We start from the raw sequence: 20,584 nt of genomic DNA, 5'->3' as shown, positions 1-20,584 counted from the left end.
GATATGTATTATTTACTCTAATAAGTCTGCTTATAACTAATTAAGATGCAATTCTTTAGGTAGAAGATTGGTTGTTTTTATTGTCTATTACTTTTAAACTTTGAAGATTGTTCTTAACTTCAAACATATAGGAATAAGTCCCGTCTCAGCATTTTGTGATAATATTGTGGAATAGAAGATTTTTCATATTAGGATATTCTCTAATAGCAAAGCGTTGTTCAGCTGCTCTTAATGCTTTGAATATCTTCATTGTTTTATGGAACTGATAGAAAGGTATGTTGCTGGACTTAATCTTAAATAATATTAATCCAAATGCAAATATATCTGTTTTCTTAGTGGTTGTAGAGTCACCGTGAGAGGTATATCATTTATAATAAACTAATAGAGGCTTGCCATCCATACTAGAGCTAGTAAAGTCAATGAACCTTATATAACCAAACTGATCTAAGATAAGGTTATGACAATCAATGTCTGCATATATAATGTGGTTTTTATGGATGTAGAACAGACCTTCTGAAGCCTTCTGGGCCCAATGGAGTCTAGTACGCATTGTGATTTTTTCTAATTCTAACCTGTGGATTATTTTGTAAAGGCATTCATTATGTTCTAGAATAATGCCTTCATTTATCACATGACTAAGCACAGTGATTCAATAATAGTTACCTAACCGCTTGTATGTGCTGACTTTAATGTTGAATGCCTGCTGAGCAAATTTATCTGATGAAGGGCGCTTAATAATATAATCACTACTGAAAGTGTGGATTAAGCTGAATGATCCTGCGGCGACAAATTGAGGAGGCACGATTTCTGATATTGATGACATAGAGTAAGTAGGTCATAAGAAGGTCATAAGATGAGAGGGTTATTTACTGTAGATTTGTTTCAGACGATTGACCTATATATGTACCTTACTACAAGGCGACAACAGACAGAATTGGCTTAGCGCAAACAGTGAGAAAATTTGCGGTCCCTTACTTTAACCGCGAAATAACCCGACAGCGACTAAATGAGCCACGAAAAATTAGAGCCAACCATCTTATCCAACCCACAAACACAAGGCCCACTTGGGCGTGCGCCACACTTGGACAGTATTCCCAGCTACCTCAAATGTAAACCTTATTCTATTAGTAAGATAGAATCTAAATAGAATAAGAAAGTAGACTACCCTTTTGTATACTGTGCTTAGCGATACACTAGAGTCATGGCAGCACGGGTATTAGCCTGCTTGGGTGGTAATATCAAAAATACTAAGAGCTAGGTCAGGTGTGGTGGGATTATAATTAGTGCCCAAACTGATTGCTTTATTATATTTCTTAATGTACTGCTTTACCAGCGTGTAATTCTTGGGATAATTGCGCTAAATTATTGCAGTGTCAGCATGTTTATATATGCTAGGAAGAGTGAAATGGGGAAAGACTAATGTCTTGTGATGATAATATAGTAGATAGTGAAGCTTATATTAAAATTCTCTATAAAGTGTTTCTGGTAGTTAGAGATATAGTAATAGTAAATACTTGATGGGTTTAAGCTATATTTATGGATAACTTAAAAGGCTTGAGCGTTGTAGTGTTTTTTATTTAAAGTTGAAAAGAATTCAGAAAGTTAAAGAAAGAGGCTGTGGTATAACTTGGATCCTATTTAAGCTATAGTTTTTTAGTCGCTGCTGAACTAATCCTAGATGCTTTGAATATGTTATAACTTTATAGGACTAAGCTAAATGATTAGTTTTATTATATAATATAATCTCTCATGCCTGAGTGGCATCAAATGCTGATTTATTAAATTTTATATCTGTTGGCCAATCAGCGTTACTTAGTAGTTATGGGTATTGTGCTATCTGGCTGGTTCCTTACTGTGATGGGGCTAATATAAATCTGTAAGTTAATGAGATTGAGAGGCTGCTATTCTTGTGAAATGATTAATCCTATTTAATCTTCCTGATTTCTCTGATCTCTCAAATTTCCTTGATGTCCTTTAGGATTATTAATCTATTAATTATCTGAATCTTCCTAATTTCTTTTTTCTTTTAATCTGAGTCTGGAATGTCTATTCTATCCTGGTTTGATAAAATCTTTGGGGAATTAATTTGACTTTATATAATCCTTATTAATGATAGACTAAAGCTTGAAGAATGCTTAGTTATTATCTGTAAAACTTTTGATTGTTTATTATTTAGTGGTACTTTTTACTCTAAAAATGAAATTAATTGTTGTCACTTGTAGAAGAAAGCTTAGAGGATCTACTCTGAAATCTTGATTAATGAACTATACTTTTACATTCTATTCATTCTTACTATCTTGCCTAAAGCTTACTTATTTATAGATGTTAGAAAGATTTATTAATATTTTTGTACTTTAAATCGACTTACTTGGAATCCTGATATAAAATTGATATTTAAAGATATAGCTGTGAAGCATGGCATTGATCAGAATGATTTCTATAAGAGAGTTATTTTGGTACTTTTTGGAGGTTTGTTTTTGAGTTTCAATGTTCTGTTTTGAAGATTTTGTAATTATTGTGTTTTGTTTTATCTAATATAAACAGTATTAATGACTTATATAGCTGGCATTAATTTCTGGTCCTTCTATATAACCAAGTCATCCTCCCTATAGATATTTGGATGCATATCCACATCCACTAATATCATTTCTTTTTTGGTTGAAGATATCAAGAAACAAATCGATATGTGGGTTTTAAAAATTGGTACTAAAGATGCTATCATCTTCTTAAAAATTGAATTTGACCCAAGTTTGATCTGCACCCTTTTCCCACTAGCATATAATCTGTTGAATGAATGGATAAGAAGACCTTCTTAAGAATCAAGAATAGTACTGTCTAAGATCTGTAAGTAGGTATTATCTAAGTAGGATTATGTCTGCTGATTGGATAAATAGATGACAATGAATGGCGAATTTTACAAGGAGTGCCTCTCTTAGCCCTCTTATTGATTTTTGCGCCCTAGGTTTGTTAGGCTGTTGCGAATAGTGAACTAGGGATTTAGGAGAAGAGTCTTTCCCTTTTAGTAACTGATTGTATTGTATTGGAAATTTGTTGAAGATAATCTTATTAGTATATTTTCTGTCTGCGTATTGCTTTTTATATATGTACTTGGCTTGTAAATATTATTTAATCTTAAATAACCTTTGATTTGCCCTTAAAAATCAATGTACTGATATCTTTTGGGAGTTTCTTTATTTATTTATTTCTAGTTGTTGACCAGACTGTTATTCCTTGTTCATCCTTGAACTTAATCTGGTTGTAATTAAAATAGTATAGCATTCTCTCTGATTTCTTGGGTAGAAAGTATTGTATTTTGTGGTGGTTACAATTATTGAAGAAGGTTGTAGGTATAGTGAGGGGTTTTTAATGACTTTTCTGTCTACTATTAGGGTATACTTAATCAGTCTGAAAATCTTGCTTACTAAAAGTTTTGTAATGTCTTTAGTTATATTGATTAAAATGAGCTGTTATTGGGTGTGATGATCTAAGGATATATACTATATGCCTTTTTGTGTGAATCAATATGTTCTGGAACTTTTGTCCAAGGTCTTGAATTTTTTTTTTCCTTAGGAGGGGTAAGAGTGGCAAGATTCTGAGGGATAAGAAACTCTGCCTAATTCTTACCCAACGAACTAAGCCATTTTCCATTTGATTCTTACCCAATCCACCATTCAGCCTAATCTCCCTAATCTCCCTAATCTCCCTAATCTCCCTAGTCTCCCTAATCTACTTAATCTACTTAATCTACTTAATCTACTTAATCTACTTAATCTACTTAATTTACTTAATCTACTTAATTTACTTAATCTCCTTAATCTCTACTTAGCCCCTACTTGATCTCCTCAATCTTCTTAATCTCCTTGATTTACTAAATCCTTCTAATTTATATAATCTACTTGATCTATTAGTTATATCAGATCCATTAATGGTAATGTGTAATAGGACTTTTGAGACTCTCTTTATATGCAGAGTAGCTGGTAGAATGGTGTATCTGCTAGTCTGTCAAGATATAATAATTCTCTCTTGATCCTTGCCACTGCTGTCTGAGAGATTCATGAACCTTTTTTAACTCTATAAAGATGCCAGCCCTGTCCTAGATTCACTGCAATTTGATATAGACCGCCTCAAGTCACTGGTTTTATGCGCTGTTGACAGGATGAGCTCTGACTCTAAGCCTGTACGCAATAGAGGAGCATATGATACTATTGGTGTTAAGAAGCCTGGCCAGCCGAAGCCCCTGAGATAGTGTATTTATATTGACCTTGCAACATTTCAAACTGGACCGCATAGGCAGCTTTAGACCCTGGACTCGTTTCAATATGGACCACCAATATGTGCTGCTTTCCATGGTTATCAGCCTTATTTGATTGTCTAGGATGGCGTCTATCCGACGTCTCTTCTCTACCTCTGTCGCAGGAACTACAGGTGAGATGACTAGCCCTGTGTCTGGGATTCGACTGCTGACAGATGAGGACTAGGGCGGAAATCTTACTGGCGACGACAAGGGGTACCAAGCAATCGAATTGATGCCAGAGCGACCCGCAGTTGCTATAATACGAAACAATAATGGTTCGACTGGATGGAAATCTTATCTAGTTCCAATCAAGCGCCCATCCAAGCTCACGTATCAACAATTACAATCAGTGCAGAGCTTGCCGCAGGTATTGTAGTATTTACTCACCTGACAAAAATTCTATTCTAATCGGAATGTCTAGTCCACACATGAATGAGGAAAGCACTGAGTCTATGTGACCCTCTTCAGACGTCAAGGTGGAGATCCATCTTTTGCTTGCGCAACAGCGGTGATGGAAGTCTGGCAGAATGGAGAGCGCGTGGTTTGGAAAAATGTATCTGTTGAGCAGTTGTTCCTTATCCCAGAAGGGAAAGAAGCACTGGAGTCGTGTCTTGGTAGAGAACTGGATGAAGGCAAGATTAAGCAGGTCTATAAAAGCATACTGGTGCAAGCACAGCCAGACTAGATATCTTGAGGCGATAAGTCGTTGAATGACCTATGAAGGTCAATCAGTATATAGCAGAGCCAAGGTAAACTAGATGGATTGATTAATAGAGTAGTCTAAATATAGACATGATAATAGAATTCAGTTTTTTGTTGATGAGTAAATGTAGCTGTGTTAGATTGGCCTCAGAGAATCCAAACTTCATCAATAGAAATTGAGTTCAGTCTCCTGCAGGTTTCATCTTCTAATATGAAATTTAGCATAATCAGCGTTAGTTATATGTGTTATTGCGTCTGATTAGTGCTACTAATCGATTTAACAATCTTAAGTGCATTATAAAAAGTAATCTTATCTAAGTAATACCATTTTAGCGTTATCAAGCTAGATAATAGATGGAATTGCATCTTCTCATCACTTTATACTCTTGCAGATTTGAGTTTAGCCTTGGCTTGCATCTAGGTCTGCAGCAGATGATGAGTCAATGACTTTAGATAGCCCCTTGAGCTGAGCATAATAGATCAACATAAATGACTAACTACTTACTGTAACAGGGATCTTGATAGTTGGCACATACACTCATCTTCCTTGGTTCAGTTAGGTTGGCAATAGGCCCTGAAGCTAGACAAGAACGCATGATCAATGAGTTGTTCTGAACTATTCTCTGTATATAATTGCAATGGGCAAGTCTAAAGTGCGCATGAATGTGATCACGACTTGTATTAATGCTTGAAAAAGTAAAGTATTAAAGGTGCTCTTTCCTGTAGCTGTATAGTGGGTACTTTAATTATTAGTATTGTCCTTGTACATGAATATTAAGCCTAGCTAGTCTTTAAAAATATAAATAGATATCCATCATAGGTAGCTGATGATATTAAATAACTTATTCCAATTTATCTCACATCAGTCGCTTAACTATATCACAATATTCAGCACTAATATTTTCACAACATTAATCAAAGCCTCTTCTAAAAAATGCCTATTGAAATCTTAGGACAGCTTAAGTATTACCTAATTAAATGGGCAGATTAGTTCTCAGTTGATTTGCAAGAATACCAGCTGATCCCTCTAAATATCTAATGATCTTCTGTGATGGTATTTGACTGAGCTAAATCTTATGCCATCGCTTGCTGATTCCCTGCCTCTAGATATGTGGCTTTGATGGGCTCCTCTAGACCCAATCATATCCAACCAAGGAGGTGCAAAATGTTGCAGGTCACTTCCTGTATGGTGGTCAGGTACATAAATGGATCATGCTGGGTCATAGTTTGACACCAAGTGTTGGAAACATGCCGGCAGACCAGAGCGTACCAGGAGGAAGAAAAATATCTGGGGAGATCTAAGAATATGGCTGGTTGTTGTCGGCTTTAATGGAAATCTAGCAGGAAGTTCTTAATCAAATGAGTTCTGAAATTTAGAGCCCTACTGTGCAATACCCTGTCGCTATTACCGTCTAGCAGATAGTGTGTTGTATTCTTCATTGTTTATCACGAGCTTAGCCTATATGATAAGTAGTATGCTTCAAATTACAGTCTTTATTGTTGCTTACTGCAATTATGATATAGACACATGGCTAGAATAAGAACGCGATGTAGCCCCTAATGTGGATGAATGTATCTGTCTTAGAATTTGACACTAATGCAAAGCTATTACATCTGATGATACTGAAGTGACGATTAAACCAAGTTCATCTGGTCCTCTGTAAGCAATAATAATATAAATTTGAACTAGACAACCCATCAAATATATAGATAGTGGGCTATTTATCTTCTCATCTTCTATTAAATATTGGTTGATATACCACTCTCATTATGCAATTAACTCAGTTCAGTATTTTTGACGGCCCTTTCCTGTTGAAATACCTTATTGCTCCTCGAGACCCTCAGATTCAAGAGCAAATCGAATATAATGAAATGGAGTACATTGGATATGTTATTATAGGGTGGCAATTGGGTATCAAACATAAAGAAGTCATGATCGATATTATAGATTTTCTCTAGCTTTGGCTGCCATATTCCTTGGTTTTTACTGCCAATATCCTATATCTAGAGAATCTAAGAACTCAATGGTTTGTTTTCTATCATAAAAATCATGATAACAATGTGGTGGATTTCTTTTGATGGAAACTTAGAGGTTACAGGTATTTAATTGAATTGGACCTTGGAAATGTATTTTTCTAGGGTGAAAATACTAAATAAATGATACGAATTATTTGCAGTAGGGCGTATGCTAGGAGTATTTGTTATAAGAAGTATTAGCCATTATATCCGCGACTTGTCTACCTCCTGTATCTGATGAGCAAAAGGATCAACCAAGGAGATGCTGATAGTACCAGCGGCGAAAGTGGCGATGATGAATCCTGACAGTTGTTGATCGGTCCAAATTGGGACATGGAAGCACTAGAAATACCATGTGAAATTAGTGACGTATGAAAGATTTTCATCGTAACTGCTGATGCGGTTACTCTCCATCTTCAATATATCGCAACTGCAGCATACCTATATTGTAGAATCAACCAAACATTCTAAGCCTAGCCATTGTCGAAACGCTATTTGCGCACTACTGCGGTATGCATATGCAGCCCAATTTTAGCGTTAGATGGAATTGCTCGCTTAGGCCTCTCCCTATACTTAGTTACTAGTGAATACAAGTAACCTATGCATGTACACCTTCATCCATCATTCTAGGCGAGCTTAAAACATACCTACAATGATACATGAACATGCATGTTTGCAAAGCAACCCACCTTGAATGATCTGAAATCTATGTTTGATTGGACAGAAGTTAAGGTCGCAAAGCAGTAAGATTGTCAGAATCAGGAGGTAGAATAAGCAAAAGGGAAAAGTTATCAAGTGGACCTAGCTTCCATCTCATATTATGCCTTAGGTGGGCCCGAGTCCGCGGCCTTTTCTGACTCGCATTTGTCAATGCATCTGGCAATGACTTGTATTTCATTCATTAGCATCTGAAGATTACAGGAGATGGGTGTCTTACGGTCAAGAATCTCCTCTTCCCAAACACCCATCTCATAATCCACTAGCCCGCGAGGTTCTATATCATCACAGACCTTAATGAGGAACTGTCCCATTGCCTCCATTTCGGCTACATTCAGTCGAGGATCGTTTCGAGTAGATTCTATTTGTCGTTGGAATACCGCCAGCCAACATATGTTCAGAAGACACCATAAGATGCGGTTTTCTTGCTGTATGTGTTCTGACATGTCAAAGAAAAGACCTGCTAGGTAAGAGACTGACCACCATATATATCTCCGCACAACTTACTTAACGGTTTCGAGTTCTCGACCAGGAAGGTTGTCATTTCTTCTAATGCGCGAATGGCGTCGTGTAATTCAGGTTTTGGGGTCTTCAACAAATTGATCGCGCGTATTTTGAATGCTTCCGTTGCCTCTTCGCGGCTAACGTTCTCATTCTCTGGCACGTTTGTTGCATAGTTAATTTGCTGATGTGCGGTGACGAAGTTGCTCACAAGCATTGATTGCTCTGGAATCTGCGAGGAGCCAGGTACAAAGGCTTGCTGAACGATGGCATAATTGGAATCAAGGAGAAACAAACTCCTCTCATCATAGAAAGTCTCCCAATTCATACCTCAAAAGTAAACAAATAAGTCCAGTCTGATATTTCAATTGTTGATTCAACGAAATGTTTGACCTCAGCGGTCAGACGGGCATGGCGAAAGTTAAATTATAAAGGGCTATGGCCTGTTCTCATGCTATGTACAAAATTAGAACTCGAAGATCTATGATATTCGAATCGGCTTCACTGATGCATGAGACACTACTGCCTCAACCGTACTACTGGTATATATGAACTACCCGGGCACCACCTATGGATGATTGGACAACAGGATGCTGGAAGATGAACCTAGATTTTTAGCCGAGTCATCTTCGACAGTCTCACTCAGCTAGGGTGGAATCTAATATGTTGTTGGTTAGAGAAATCAAAAGACAAAAGTTTGAGAATTTTTGGGGCTCACTAGTAAGATGCAACCTTTGATTAGTGCAACTGTTTGTATTAAAACATTCCAAAATTGCTTTTTTTCAGAATAAAATAAAAAGGCCGCAGTGCAGTTCTATTCGAGCATCAATCAGATCGCGTCTGTGTAGCAACTACCTGACCCACCCTTTTAGCAGAATGGCATGATTATTTTGGAAAGTCTGGTTCTTGTATGCATGAGCCTGGCCCATTGTCCGAATTGCTTACTTGATAGCGTGGGTCAAGGAGCATGCAGGGTGGGCGTCGTCTCTGCTGTAGTTGCTTGTTGTCGGATGGGATCCCACTTGATTGAGAGTGTGAGTCGGGTTGAGTACTACTTCATTGAACGCCATCTCAGCCTGGACTCATCAAGCTGCAGCTAGGAATGTCTCTGATAGATGATCTGCACACCGGTGAACTCGATCGAGGTTTCCAGTTGAGGGTGAAAAGGTAATAGTGTGGGCTGCTTGGTATCAAAACCACAGCTTGAATAAGCCCATCAAATTGTACCACTACTCCTCCTGTTCGTGATTGCAGAGCAGCTTGAATGACTGGGTACTACCTTCAGGATTGTTTCTTTGCCACGTACCTCCCCGTTGACAGAACTGACATTGAGAAGCGATGATGCAGGATGTTTTTTGGGATCGTTTTGAAAAATCAGATCTCCTGGGCCAGAGTTTAACACTGTTCGTAAGCCCACCGCACCAGGCTTAGTCTGTACTAAAGGATTGCAGTAAGATATGTGTCAGGGAAATCATAATGACAAGTGCTTGATACCTTTGGTGGTCTTCCTTGGAACCTTGATTCGTGCGAGAATATGTTGATTGCTTTTTTTAACGTGCACTTCTCTGCTTCGTCATTCAGCTGAGTAACACACCAAACAGGTCCACATTTTTGATTCACTATTACGAGCCGGGAAAAGCAGAACCTCATATCCGTAAGCCTTGCCTGTCACCCAACGCTCAGACGGTGAAGTGGATCGTAATAGCCTGCTCGAAAAGCGAGACTTCTGCTGTAATCGTTGCTTGCCATATTAGGATCCCCACTTGATTCGAAGATTGACGTATCGTGAGACAGGGCACTTGCTCATCTGCCCGCTAGCTCCAATGATAGAGCCCTGAGCTGACTCTCGTGGCCTGACCGGAGATTCTTAAAACAGGAGTAGCCCAGATCCTGGCTGAAAATTGGCTTGCATGAAGGAGGGTCGCACTAAATGAACTCGATTTCGTCTGCTCGTACTAGCTCATTTGGATCCACAGGATGTGCTACTGCCATGTCAGCCTACTCGACAGCGGCATAAAACATAACACCTTTACACACATGAACTCAGGATTCTGGCCCTTCTGTCGAGCAAAACTTCAATCTTTTTACACATACTTTCAAAATCCGATTGACCATCCTGTTCATGCACAGTATTCCAAAGGCTTTTAGCATTGCCAAGACCATGAATCAACCAGTACGTTCGACCGGGATCGAAGCCATCGATGCTCGCGTGAAAGAAATAATGCAGTTACCGAAGAGAGCGCACATCTTATACGCCCCATTTGACGTGAATTTCCCTGGGGAAACCATCACAATGGACGACAAATCAGAAATCACTGTTGTTGGCGCAGGTTGGGAATTTACCTTGCACGCGACTGCTTTTATAGCGGCCGGTGCGAGGATTACCGCCTACGAGATGGCCCATGACAAGTTCGGTGCCGGCCAGATTGGATTAAACATGAAAGACGAAATTTTGGACTTCCATCAGGCATGTCGACTGGCTCACCTGATGCCGGACTTTACCCTTGAACATCTTGAAAGGCTACCAAGCGAGGTCAAAGATATTATGAACCTTCCTTGCCACCAAACATTGAGTAAAAAACGTCGGTCGATCAAATCCATGGGGAAGCGGGCGTACGAAGATCTTCCCGATGCTGAAAAGATGTCGAAGAAGGAAGTGGTTGAGACGAAGAGAAGCATTCTGGAGTATATGGTTGCCGTTGGAGTGCTCAAGGTGATACCTCAAGAAGTAACGGTCGACATGGTAGCATCGTGGCTCGAGAAAAACAAGCCTGTCTTCTTGCTGACTGGCAGTCAACTCAATCTGGAAAAATCAGGCTTGAATCACCTCATCGGTAATCCCCGATTTTTAAAAGAATTCTTGATGGTTTCCGAAGAAACAAAGAAATTTACCGAAGCTATCTCTGATTTACAGCAAGCACACGCCGCTTCAGGATGTCAAGGTGCTGTGCCACGCGTCGGAATCGTTGGTGGTGGTTCGATCGCTCTGAGCTGCGAGTTGGATCTAGGCAAGATATTACAGCCAAACCTTGAGATCATTTCGATTTCTCCGGAAAAGAGGCTCAGACTTCCGGACTCCCTTCTTCCGATCCAGGAACACATGACACATCGGTTTATTCCAGGATATGTATCCGATATGGTACTGAGCGAAGACGAGAATGCTATCGAATCTGTGAAAATCATCAGTTTCCCTGGACGCGAGATTCAAACTATCAACACTAGCCTTTTCGTTCATATTTTCAATGTATACCACCCACCCGGAAAATGGGAGATCCCTTCTCACCACGCAATGGAGTCGATAACGAAGTTTCTCGACGAGAGAGATCCTGAGAATGCATTGATAAGGGATTACGCCATTGGGCCACACCGCAATTACTATGATATAGTGTTTCGAATAGATAGACCTTGGTTTCTGAGTCTTAAAGACGATGAAGTACTGGTTGAAAGAATCAAATCTCTCATCGAAAAGGACCCGGATCAGGCTACCATCGTCGCAAATGGAAGCGGTCCCATGGTCAATCGCCTGATATGGCTCGCAGATTTTCTAGGGTATCGTGGTCAGTTCTGTCAAGTTGCGTTACCACTCCAAGATGGTCGAGTAGCACAGCTCAGCGAACAGCTCGAATCAGAGGGACATTTTAGACGTCAACCAATACAAGGCCGCTTGAAAACGGCCATGATAAATGGTGAAAAAACTACCCTTGCGGTCCATGATTCAGATGGCGAGCCTTTAAACAATGTTCCCGACGTTGACTTCCTCATAAACGCAATAGGCAAATCGAAGAAGACGCCGCTCATCAATGCGTTAAAAGAGAAGGGATGCATACAGGACAATGATGTTGCCCAAGGTGGTCCTAGTATACGCCCAGGTCATCCGATGTTGTCGGGTGACTCCACCATTTTTCAACCAGAGCTTGGTGAGGACATTGTAGATTCTGCCGGTATGTGGTGGAATCCCGAGATCACAACTCCGAAAACCGAGCCTGATGGGTGGGAGAAGGCATTCAAAGTTGCCTGCAAGTTGCTAGGAAAATGTGCCTGAGTGATAGACTCTCGAATAGTGTGAAAGACGAAGGATGACTATTCAATGAAGCTCGAATAGTACTGTACATCATTTAATATGTAAAAGCCGTCGCATTTGCGGATCAATAGGAGGATTCGACATCTAATCAGCGTAAATCTTGTAGAGGGACATACTACTGTCAAGACTCTGTTGCATGGTTATCGAACATCAAACTGTGTTTGGGTCGGCGCTAGCCAGGGCCCATTTTCAATCACAATTGCGAGCTTGAATAGCAGAGTCTCGCATGCATTAGTCTGACTTACCGCTCAGATGGTAGTGTGGGTCGTAATAGTCTGCAGAGTGGGTGAGGTCTCTGCTATAATGATTTGCTGTCGGATGGGATCTCGCTTGATCCGAGAGAGCAAGCCGAAATTGAACGCCATCTCGGTTGCACTCACCAAGCCGCAGCTATTCAAATCCCTGATAGACGATCTGCACTTCACCGCTGAGGTTGGAACGTGAGGTGACGTTCATATGTGAAGTCACCGTCGGGCATAAAAGGACACAGATTTCCCGGGTCTTTCCCCCATTTGATGCCCAAGATCCTCAGACTGCATTATAAATAGTGGAAAATCAAGTGCATCCAAGAATTCCTTGTTACCAATCTCCCAACATGGCCTCGAACTTTCAGAAGCGACAAGACCACCCTCATGCTCAAGTGACCACACCATCCCACCGTGCAACTCATGGCTGTTCGCCAAAGCATGCTGAAAAACACAGGAGAAAACCACGCTTTTCGGGCCCGCTTTCAGTCTGGGCTGTCAATATCTCGACTCGGACGGTGAGAAAGTTGGATTTGCTTCCATCGACCTCAAAATTTCCAGGTTCGCTGGCGTGAAGCGCATCGCATCATTGATTTGCTTCCCTCTGCAGTACCACCCTCAAAAAGGGCAGGTGGCGGCTGAGTTAATTGCGTGCGGTAAGAAGTTTTACAGCTTGCGTGGATCTCATCACTGCTATTGCAAAGGCAAAGCCTTTGTAGTGCAGGACGACGTGAAAGTGAAGCGCAACATCGACAGCCGTGTGATGATAGATGCGGCTTTTTTTCGCCGGATGAAACCGAATTATCAGCAGCCGATAATTGACGCGACTCGGAATACCAGGGCATTAGATTCATCTGCTCATATGATGCAAGGGTTCGAGAAAGTTTCATTTCTGGACCTATTTCCTGACATCAACCCTCGAGATCACGGGCGGGATCGTGAACATAGACCTGTCTTTAATACATCAGAGGCAATAGCAACCTCCATTAGTGGTTCTTCTGGTGCCCATCCTGGAGAACATTGCGATCACCTGCCCACACAGACGGTTACTGTGTCGAATGAAGTTTTGGCGGATGACGAGTATCTGATCTGTTCACCGACTGTCCCTGGTTTCTGCTTGACCGATAAATCCTGGGGTGAGAGCAGAAGATGAGAACGGCTGGTTGCAGATTGCTGACACAATCCTATAGGTGAATTTGCCGTCATGGATGTCAAAGATATAGCGTGGTCCAGTTCGCTTTTCGACCGGCTCGATATTCAGTCGGAATATAAAGAGCTCATCATGGCATCGGCAATGACTCGCCTCGGCATCATAAAGGGTCCGCGATTCGACGATTTGGTCCCTGGAAAGGGAAGGGGGTTGTCCGTGATGCTTCAGTACGTATGACTCACGAGTGATCAAACTTTGTACTCACCAATCGTCCTCAGTGGAGCCCCCGGCCTCGGAAAAACACTGACCGCCCAAGCTGTTGCGGAACAGCTCTAACGGCCTCTATGTTCTGTAGGTTTTCTAACCCGTGAACGCCTTGAAAATTTCATTCTCATCGTGATAGGTATCCGCGGGGGAATTGCTACATAATGCCAGTGTGCTGGAGGAACAATTGCAGAGAATCTTCGCAACCGCCAAACACTGGAATGCTCTCCTCTTGCTTGACGAAGCGGATGTGTTTCTCGAAACTCGGACCGAGAAGAACCATTTTATGAACGACATCGTCGCTGTCTTCCTTCGCATGTTAGAATGGTTTGAAGGGGTGATGTTCCTCACCACCAATAGAGCCTCAAACTTTGACCCTGCGATTCTGAGTCGTATTCATATCGTTGTTGAGTATCCAGGGTTGAAGCAAGATCAGCGGATAGGGACCTGGAAAAGCTCACTTGATCGAGCTCGAACCGCCCAAGGTCCATCACGCCTGAGCGATGACGAGGTGGCTGAGCTAGCCAAATTAGAATTTAATGGTCGACAGGTATGTTTGCGCACAATTTGCGGTGGTCATGGCTCATTGTTCGTCTTAGATCAACAATATTGTAGCCGCGGGTCATGCGCTAGCAGCGGTCAAAGCAGACCAGCTGCAATACCACCACGTTCGGAGGGCAGTGCAAATGAGTCAGAAATTCATAAATCAGGTCAATGGGACAGAACAAGTCAATAGCTATTTCAATTGAGTTTGAACGTGGTCAGCGGAGCGAGACAGTCAACTAGTCACGATATTTAGTGATAGCAGCAGTCAAACGGATATACTTACGCCTATCAATATGCTTCATATTTGAGAGGTGTCTCAATAATGAATATGTCGTAGACCTTACATCGGTCATTCCTGTGACGCGAAGATGTTAGATATAGCTTTGAATGTAAACATTTGCCGGTGTTATAGTCTAAGGGTGTGATCGAGACAGGTTCACTCCTTTTCTCATGTGCATTATTATCAACATCGTGGAGTCAGACTGTTCCTATAAATCATTCATCGATGAGGAATGCGGGAGAAGCATTGTTGTGCGGCATTGACGAACCAGCAAGTTTGCCATAAACTCTCGGTCGATCATGGGATACTTCAAGACGATGACTCTCGGCCACGCGTAGTTGTAACGGACGAAAGGATAGACATGAGAGTAAGTCTCGAGATTTCTCTCAATGGCCGATGAGACGAGAGCGATACGCCATTGAAGACGCGGGGTACTTTCGAGCACGCCGCTTTCGGACTCGTGATGTGACCTAAAGTAGTCACAAGTACCTTTTCTGACGAAACGAAGAGCTTGGACAGAAGTGTCTAGTGCACTATCAATCAGTTCGCATTCTCAATGAACAAGGTATGGACCGATGTTTAAGGCTCCTCCCATGTTCTACTTTTGAAAAGGGGAGATAGCTTTCGATAGTAGCCTTAGGCAGGAGATTCTGCTTCGGTACAAGCTGCTCGAGCCAGCCTAGACAGTTGCATATTTAGTAAGTGCTGCATTCCGCGAGGGCCCCATTTGCCACAGATAGATACTTTGGGGAAGAAACCTGCTCGGTTTTCGGCTATAGAAATCGTAGGAGCCCTGAAATGAGGTGAGGAAGAACACGCGCATAAAACAAGAGATTTCAGATGGCGACCGACACGGACGTGATCTTGAAAACTCCAGTGTCCTGATTAGTCGAGTAAAATGGAGGTGGCATACCACGAAAGAAATTGAAACCGCCCGCATCTTACTCATTATGCATTTATGACCCGGTCACTGAAGACTTAAAGATCACACTAGCCTTTGGATGTTATGCAAGTTGTGCCATCCTGCGTCCCACGATCAAAAGTGCCTGAAACTGATTTGCCTTAGATATGTATGGGGCTGTCACAGCCAGAAGATCATCATCTGTATAGTTACGTTGCTTTAGAAAGCAGCAAAGGAGAACACTTCGTCAAGGATAACCAAAAGATCAATGACCAAGAAGCAGTGGATCAACCCTGAGCTGAGAGAAATAAGACCTTGCTGGCTCAATAGGAATGGATAAAGATGGCTGTTCTCAGTTGAGGTAGTGCTAATTACTATCCCGCCAGATGATGCGTATGAGAGTAGCTTCGAGAAAATGCGGAAGATAAATTGAGATGGCGCTGCTAGGAGAGAAGCCAGGTATATATAGCCAACGGTGCCCTCATGTTTGAGATTCAAACACACTGTTTATATCTGTCTGTTTCAGATGAATCTACCCGAATGTGACTCACAGATAGAAACTTCATTCTGTTTTCGAACCTTCAAAGAAACTGCGTGGCTCCACGGGACCGCTCACCACCTTACCGCTTTGAGTCAATCCCAGTGAAAACTCAGACATGACGTCATGGTGTTTTCTTTCACTGTTTCGGCATGACTGTTGCCTAGCCATGCGAGTATCGACCGAGCCAGTCGAATCTCTGAACCGGCGTTCAATCTCAATATCAGATTGCAGACTCAGTAACAACTAAATCTCTCGCTGCTTTCTTCTAAAAGAGTGCCGAGAAGAGCCTACACTGTACAGTAATAGATGCAGAATATTCTAGAGTCAAGATTGATGCGAGGAGGATATGTACCGTATGTCTTATGTCTCGAAATCGTGGTTTACAATACATCTATGCTGGTACATTATATACTCGTTTCATATATAAGAACAACAAGCCAACAACTAGTGCATTCAACTAAGCAAGGCTAACCAAAGTACTAGACAAAAAGAATACAGCAAGTCAATCTTCAAATCTAATTTATAGATACCTTGCTATTCCTTCGAGTCTTCCCCAGAGTGCTATACCAGAAATCGCATATCTCTGGCTCAACTGCAATGTGACACAATTGGATACTACTCTGTTAAGCACAGAGTCAAGCCAGCACGAATGATTAAATCACGAAATTTTATGCCAGTCCAATGATTCTGTTCTCGAGGACGATAATAGTGGAAGAGAGGCCATCAGGTGTGATCTATTAACCAATTATTATTAGTACGTACAGCAGAAGGATCCTAACATATGCTGAAGTCAACTTACAGAATAGCTGCCGTCGGCAAGAATACGGTGGATCTTTCCAGAAACTTCAACTCCACTGCCTAGTATAAATTTGAGTAAGTAATTCTATCTGAACTGGAGCTTGATATAGGAGCGTACTGTTATAGTAACGGACACAATCTCCTGTGGTATACTGAGCCATGACGAATTTTGCTTGCGGTCAATGAAGAATTCTTGGGGTTTTGTTTGGAAAGGTTGACTGAAGACATTAATCTTCCCGGATGAACATGGCTATTTATCATCCAGAAACCCAGCGTGTCTAGAGACGCACTGACCTAAATATGTATGGTGGTCAGACCATCCATAGACCACTTCTTGGTTGGGACCACGCAAGTCTCAAGCTGCTGTGTAACACACCATGCCAGCTGGGCTGGGCTGCCCATATCACAAATGGATGCCCGCCTTGAATTTCCTGGTCTCCAAGGCTATGATACCTGCAGGTGTGGAAGATGTTGCCTAGCCACGAATCAGCATTGCCTCCCTAGACACACAGAGAGAATCGAAATACTGCAAGTATGAGTTGTTCTGCTAGGAATTCGACATGTCAGATGCACACAAAAAAGTGGCCCCATTTAGCCAAGGCCCAGGCGAGGTGAAGCACCAACAGACTTGGAGCGAACTCCTAATACGACCCTGCCAACTTGTGCGGAAAATGCGAGGAGTATCGCACTAGGCAAATCCTGGGCTTGTAATAGATACGACGACAATATAGGCCAGTTATGCAACTATCGTGTAAAGTCTGAGCCCCGCGTTGTAACTCTAGTAAGCCATGAATGGGTACTCAGCTACATGTGGACCATTTCTATAATCTGATTGTTGTCGAACATGATGTTATCATCGGCATCAAGTGAGGAGTGTCGAGGATGGATTATGGGTTCGGGGAAGTCCATGAAGTAGTTGATATGGGTAGAAAGTAATTTGCAATATGTGAACGTCAACATGCCCAAAATTTCCTATCCGTCCAAAAGTTGAGTTGCTTCACTGCACATAGTTGATATTTGGCTCTGTCATTACAACTTTTCATGTGTAAAGCAGACGACGACGTTTAGAGTGCCCAGTATCATGGATATCACGTGACCTTTTTGAAGAATGGACGCGTTCTCCGATCAGTTGGCGCCGGATTTCAGATCGATGGAAATCTATGATCATGACCCGACCGAGTTCATCATTCCATAAGATGTTTTGAAGTCGCAAATCGCCATGCAATACCCCGAGTTTACGGATAAGTGCCGTCGACCTTGAGATCTCAGTCAATCTCTCGCCCGTCCCCATTTCCCTTCCCCCCCACGCCATCAGTAGCATATGCCGGATTTCTCCAGCTCCATGGAGGAAGTAGGTCATTTTCAGATCAATAGCTCCCAGGAACACCGGGACTGCAAGCCCCTGTACCTTCCGAAGAACCTGGTATACTTCTGCTTCACGAGAAACTTCCTTCCAGAGTTTGTCCGTGGTCCCCTTTCCAACTAGTGTGTAGCCATATGCAGCGCATGTAATCTTGAACGGGGCGCCATACGATCCACAATCTCCGAACGGTGTACAGTTGTGGTCAAGATCCTGATCGAGCTGGTCCTTTAGCATTTGAACCAGTGTGTTAGTGTCGATACGGTGCCGGTTGCCCTGATGGCCATGGCGATGAAGATGAACATTCGGACAGGAATCATCGAGTGCGCCCTTTTGTTGGAGACCCAGCAGACATCGCTGTGTACAGAAACGTGATGTGTGCTGTTGGCGTTGGTCACTAGGGGGAGTCGAGTCAGCTGGACGTGTTGCTGAACGTTGACTTGACGGAGAGGACATAATTTGACTGAAGCCTCGCTTTCGGCCATGAGCTGCTGGGTTTGTATCGGAATCAGACGAGTCCATCGATTCCGTCTGAGAAACTTCAAGGTCCACGCATGTGCCTCGAGATCGGGAAGAGATTCGACGGGTTTGCACAGAAGTCGACTCTAATGGGGAGGATGGCAAGTATTCGGAGCCGGTGAATTCTGAGCTCGGATACTCTGAATCCGGCGGGGCTTCCTGCAATTCGTCATCAGGTATCTGTGAGCGCGTATGGTCGAAGCTGGTCTTCCATATATGTAGCTGGGATCGAGCCGCATTACGCCACGTCTGATCTCGGATTTGAGATTGGAAACTCATCAAACAGAGACATAACACCCTGCCAATTGTCGTTGTAGGCTGCTGGAAACTAGCAGAATCGTCCACATTTACCTCCATGTTCGGCTCGCATGGGAAATAATAGAGAGTACTGGGATCGTCATATGGAACGTGGAGAAGAACTAAGGCCAGGCCATTAGTTATATAGGAGTATTCAAGTCCTTCCTGGATCATCACATGATATTCTTGAGCCAAGACCGAATTCGCTAGCTGTTCCGCGTTGTATATTAGCTTTGCATTCTTCTCCACGGGGATCTCATTCCGGTTGACGACTTCTTCCCAAAATTCCATCGGCCGTAGACCCTTTCGGAGGTTCTCAACAGATAGCTTGTGCGGTGGTTTGTACTCCACCGTCGTGAGCAAGATGTTGGTGGTGCCGTCAACTCGATGGATACAGAATTGATCAGCCCTCGGATGTCGTGAGTTTGATCTATCCAACACTTCTTCATCAGCATCTTCAGAATCGTCCAGAGTATGCGCGTGGTTGTCAAATTCAACCCCGTTGCCGAGCCGGAATCTCTCTTGGGCAGCTGGTATTTTGCACAGCTCTGCTATGATATCATGGACGTGGTCTTCCACGGCAAAACGCTCGTAGCTCTCTAGGTCCTTTTCACTTCTGAGCACTCGGCGAGAGAAACGTCGACTCAGGCCATGTAATTCGGTAAGGGATGCAAACAATCGAGCAGGTTCCCTTCCCGCCGGCTGTAGGTAATCACAGACAGTATTGTAGATCTCTCGCTGCTGAGATGGACATTCTGACCAAAGGCGAAGTCGCGTTGGGCAGTACTTTCCAGATGGAGCCGGAATATGTCCCTTTGTCGATTTAGTTGGCGTGCCAACTTCTATTTGTTGGGAAAACAGCTCATGACAAGCTTGGACAAACTCTCGAAAAGTTGTTGGTTGGGTTTGTGTTTCTGCCTTCCTACGTAGTTCTGCTTCCCGTTGTTCTCGGTCTTCCGCTTGCTTGCGTAACTCTGCTTCCTGCCTTCGTAGCTCTGCTTCCCGTTGCCCTCGATCTTCTGCTTGCCTGCGTAGCTCTGCTTCTCGTTGTTCTCGGTCTTCCGCTTGCTTGCGTAACTCTGCTTCCTGCCTGCGTAGTTCTGTTTCCCGTTGTTCTCGGTCTTCCGCTTGCCGAAGTAACTCCTGTGCTCGCTGCAGAAGGCTCTTGTAATCCGGTGAGCTATGGTCAGCCATTAATGTGCAGAATGGTTCGACTCAGTTTATGACAGACGCGTTGTGAAGATCAGCCAGACGTTTTGGTTCAGTTGCGGATCGCGGATTAACTTAGATGCCGTTACAACCAATAGCCATCGATATGTGGGTCTTACAAACAGTACTAAGTAACGATGCCCACAACAAATGAACGTGAAGG

At 42.6% G+C, this 20,584-nt stretch overlaps 5 protein-coding genes across 5 annotated transcripts; 2 read left to right on the top strand and 3 right to left on the bottom strand.

Moving 5' to 3' along the window:
- Positions 1-7,830: 7,830 nt before the first annotated feature.
- On the bottom strand, positions 7,831-8,558 carry UA08_05011 (hypothetical protein; the record flags this gene model as incomplete). Its single annotated transcript, XM_020267546.1, has 3 exons — positions 7,831-7,898; positions 7,950-8,090; positions 8,237-8,558. 3 exons carry the CDS (start codon positions 8,556-8,558, stop codon positions 7,831-7,833), a joined length of 531 nt encoding a protein of 176 aa, XP_020119677.1.
- A 1,965-nt stretch (positions 8,559-10,523) lies between these two features.
- UA08_05010 (hypothetical protein) lies at positions 10,524-12,272 on the top strand (the record flags this gene model as incomplete). The annotated part of the gene is made up of 1 exon (XM_020267535.1): positions 10,524-12,272. The coding sequence occupies one exon, from the start codon at positions 10,524-10,526 to the stop codon at positions 12,270-12,272; it is 1,749 nt and encodes a 582-aa protein (XP_020119682.1).
- Positions 12,273-12,906: 634 nt separating this feature from the next.
- Positions 12,907-14,719, top strand: UA08_05009 (hypothetical protein; the record flags this gene model as incomplete). Its single annotated transcript, XM_020267524.1, has 5 exons — positions 12,907-13,074; positions 13,167-13,692; positions 13,747-13,933; positions 14,142-14,520; positions 14,570-14,719. 5 exons carry the CDS (start codon positions 12,907-12,909, stop codon positions 14,717-14,719), a joined length of 1,410 nt encoding a protein of 469 aa, XP_020119683.1.
- Positions 14,720-16,906: 2,187 nt separating this feature from the next.
- On the bottom strand, positions 16,907-17,197 carry UA08_05008 (hypothetical protein; the record flags this gene model as incomplete). The annotated part of the gene is made up of 3 exons (XM_020267513.1): positions 16,907-16,972; positions 17,038-17,096; positions 17,155-17,197. The coding sequence occupies 3 exons, from the start codon at positions 17,195-17,197 to the stop codon at positions 16,907-16,909; spliced, it is 168 nt and encodes a 55-aa protein (XP_020119680.1).
- Positions 17,198-18,075: 878 nt separating this feature from the next.
- On the bottom strand, positions 18,076-20,406 carry UA08_05007 (hypothetical protein; the record flags this gene model as incomplete). The annotated part of the gene is made up of 1 exon (XM_020267502.1): positions 18,076-20,406. The coding sequence occupies one exon, from the start codon at positions 20,404-20,406 to the stop codon at positions 18,076-18,078; it is 2,331 nt and encodes a 776-aa protein (XP_020119681.1).
- Positions 20,407-20,584: the final 178 nt, after the last annotated feature.

This window comes from Talaromyces atroroseus, assembly GCF_001907595.1.
Source record: "Talaromyces atroroseus strain IBT 11181 chromosome Unknown scaffold_6, whole genome shotgun sequence".
Lineage (NCBI taxonomy): Eukaryota > Fungi > Ascomycota > Eurotiomycetes > Eurotiales > Trichocomaceae > Talaromyces > Talaromyces atroroseus.
Note: the sequence above shows the minus strand (reverse complement) of the source record. Positions and strands in the feature narration are given on the sequence as shown.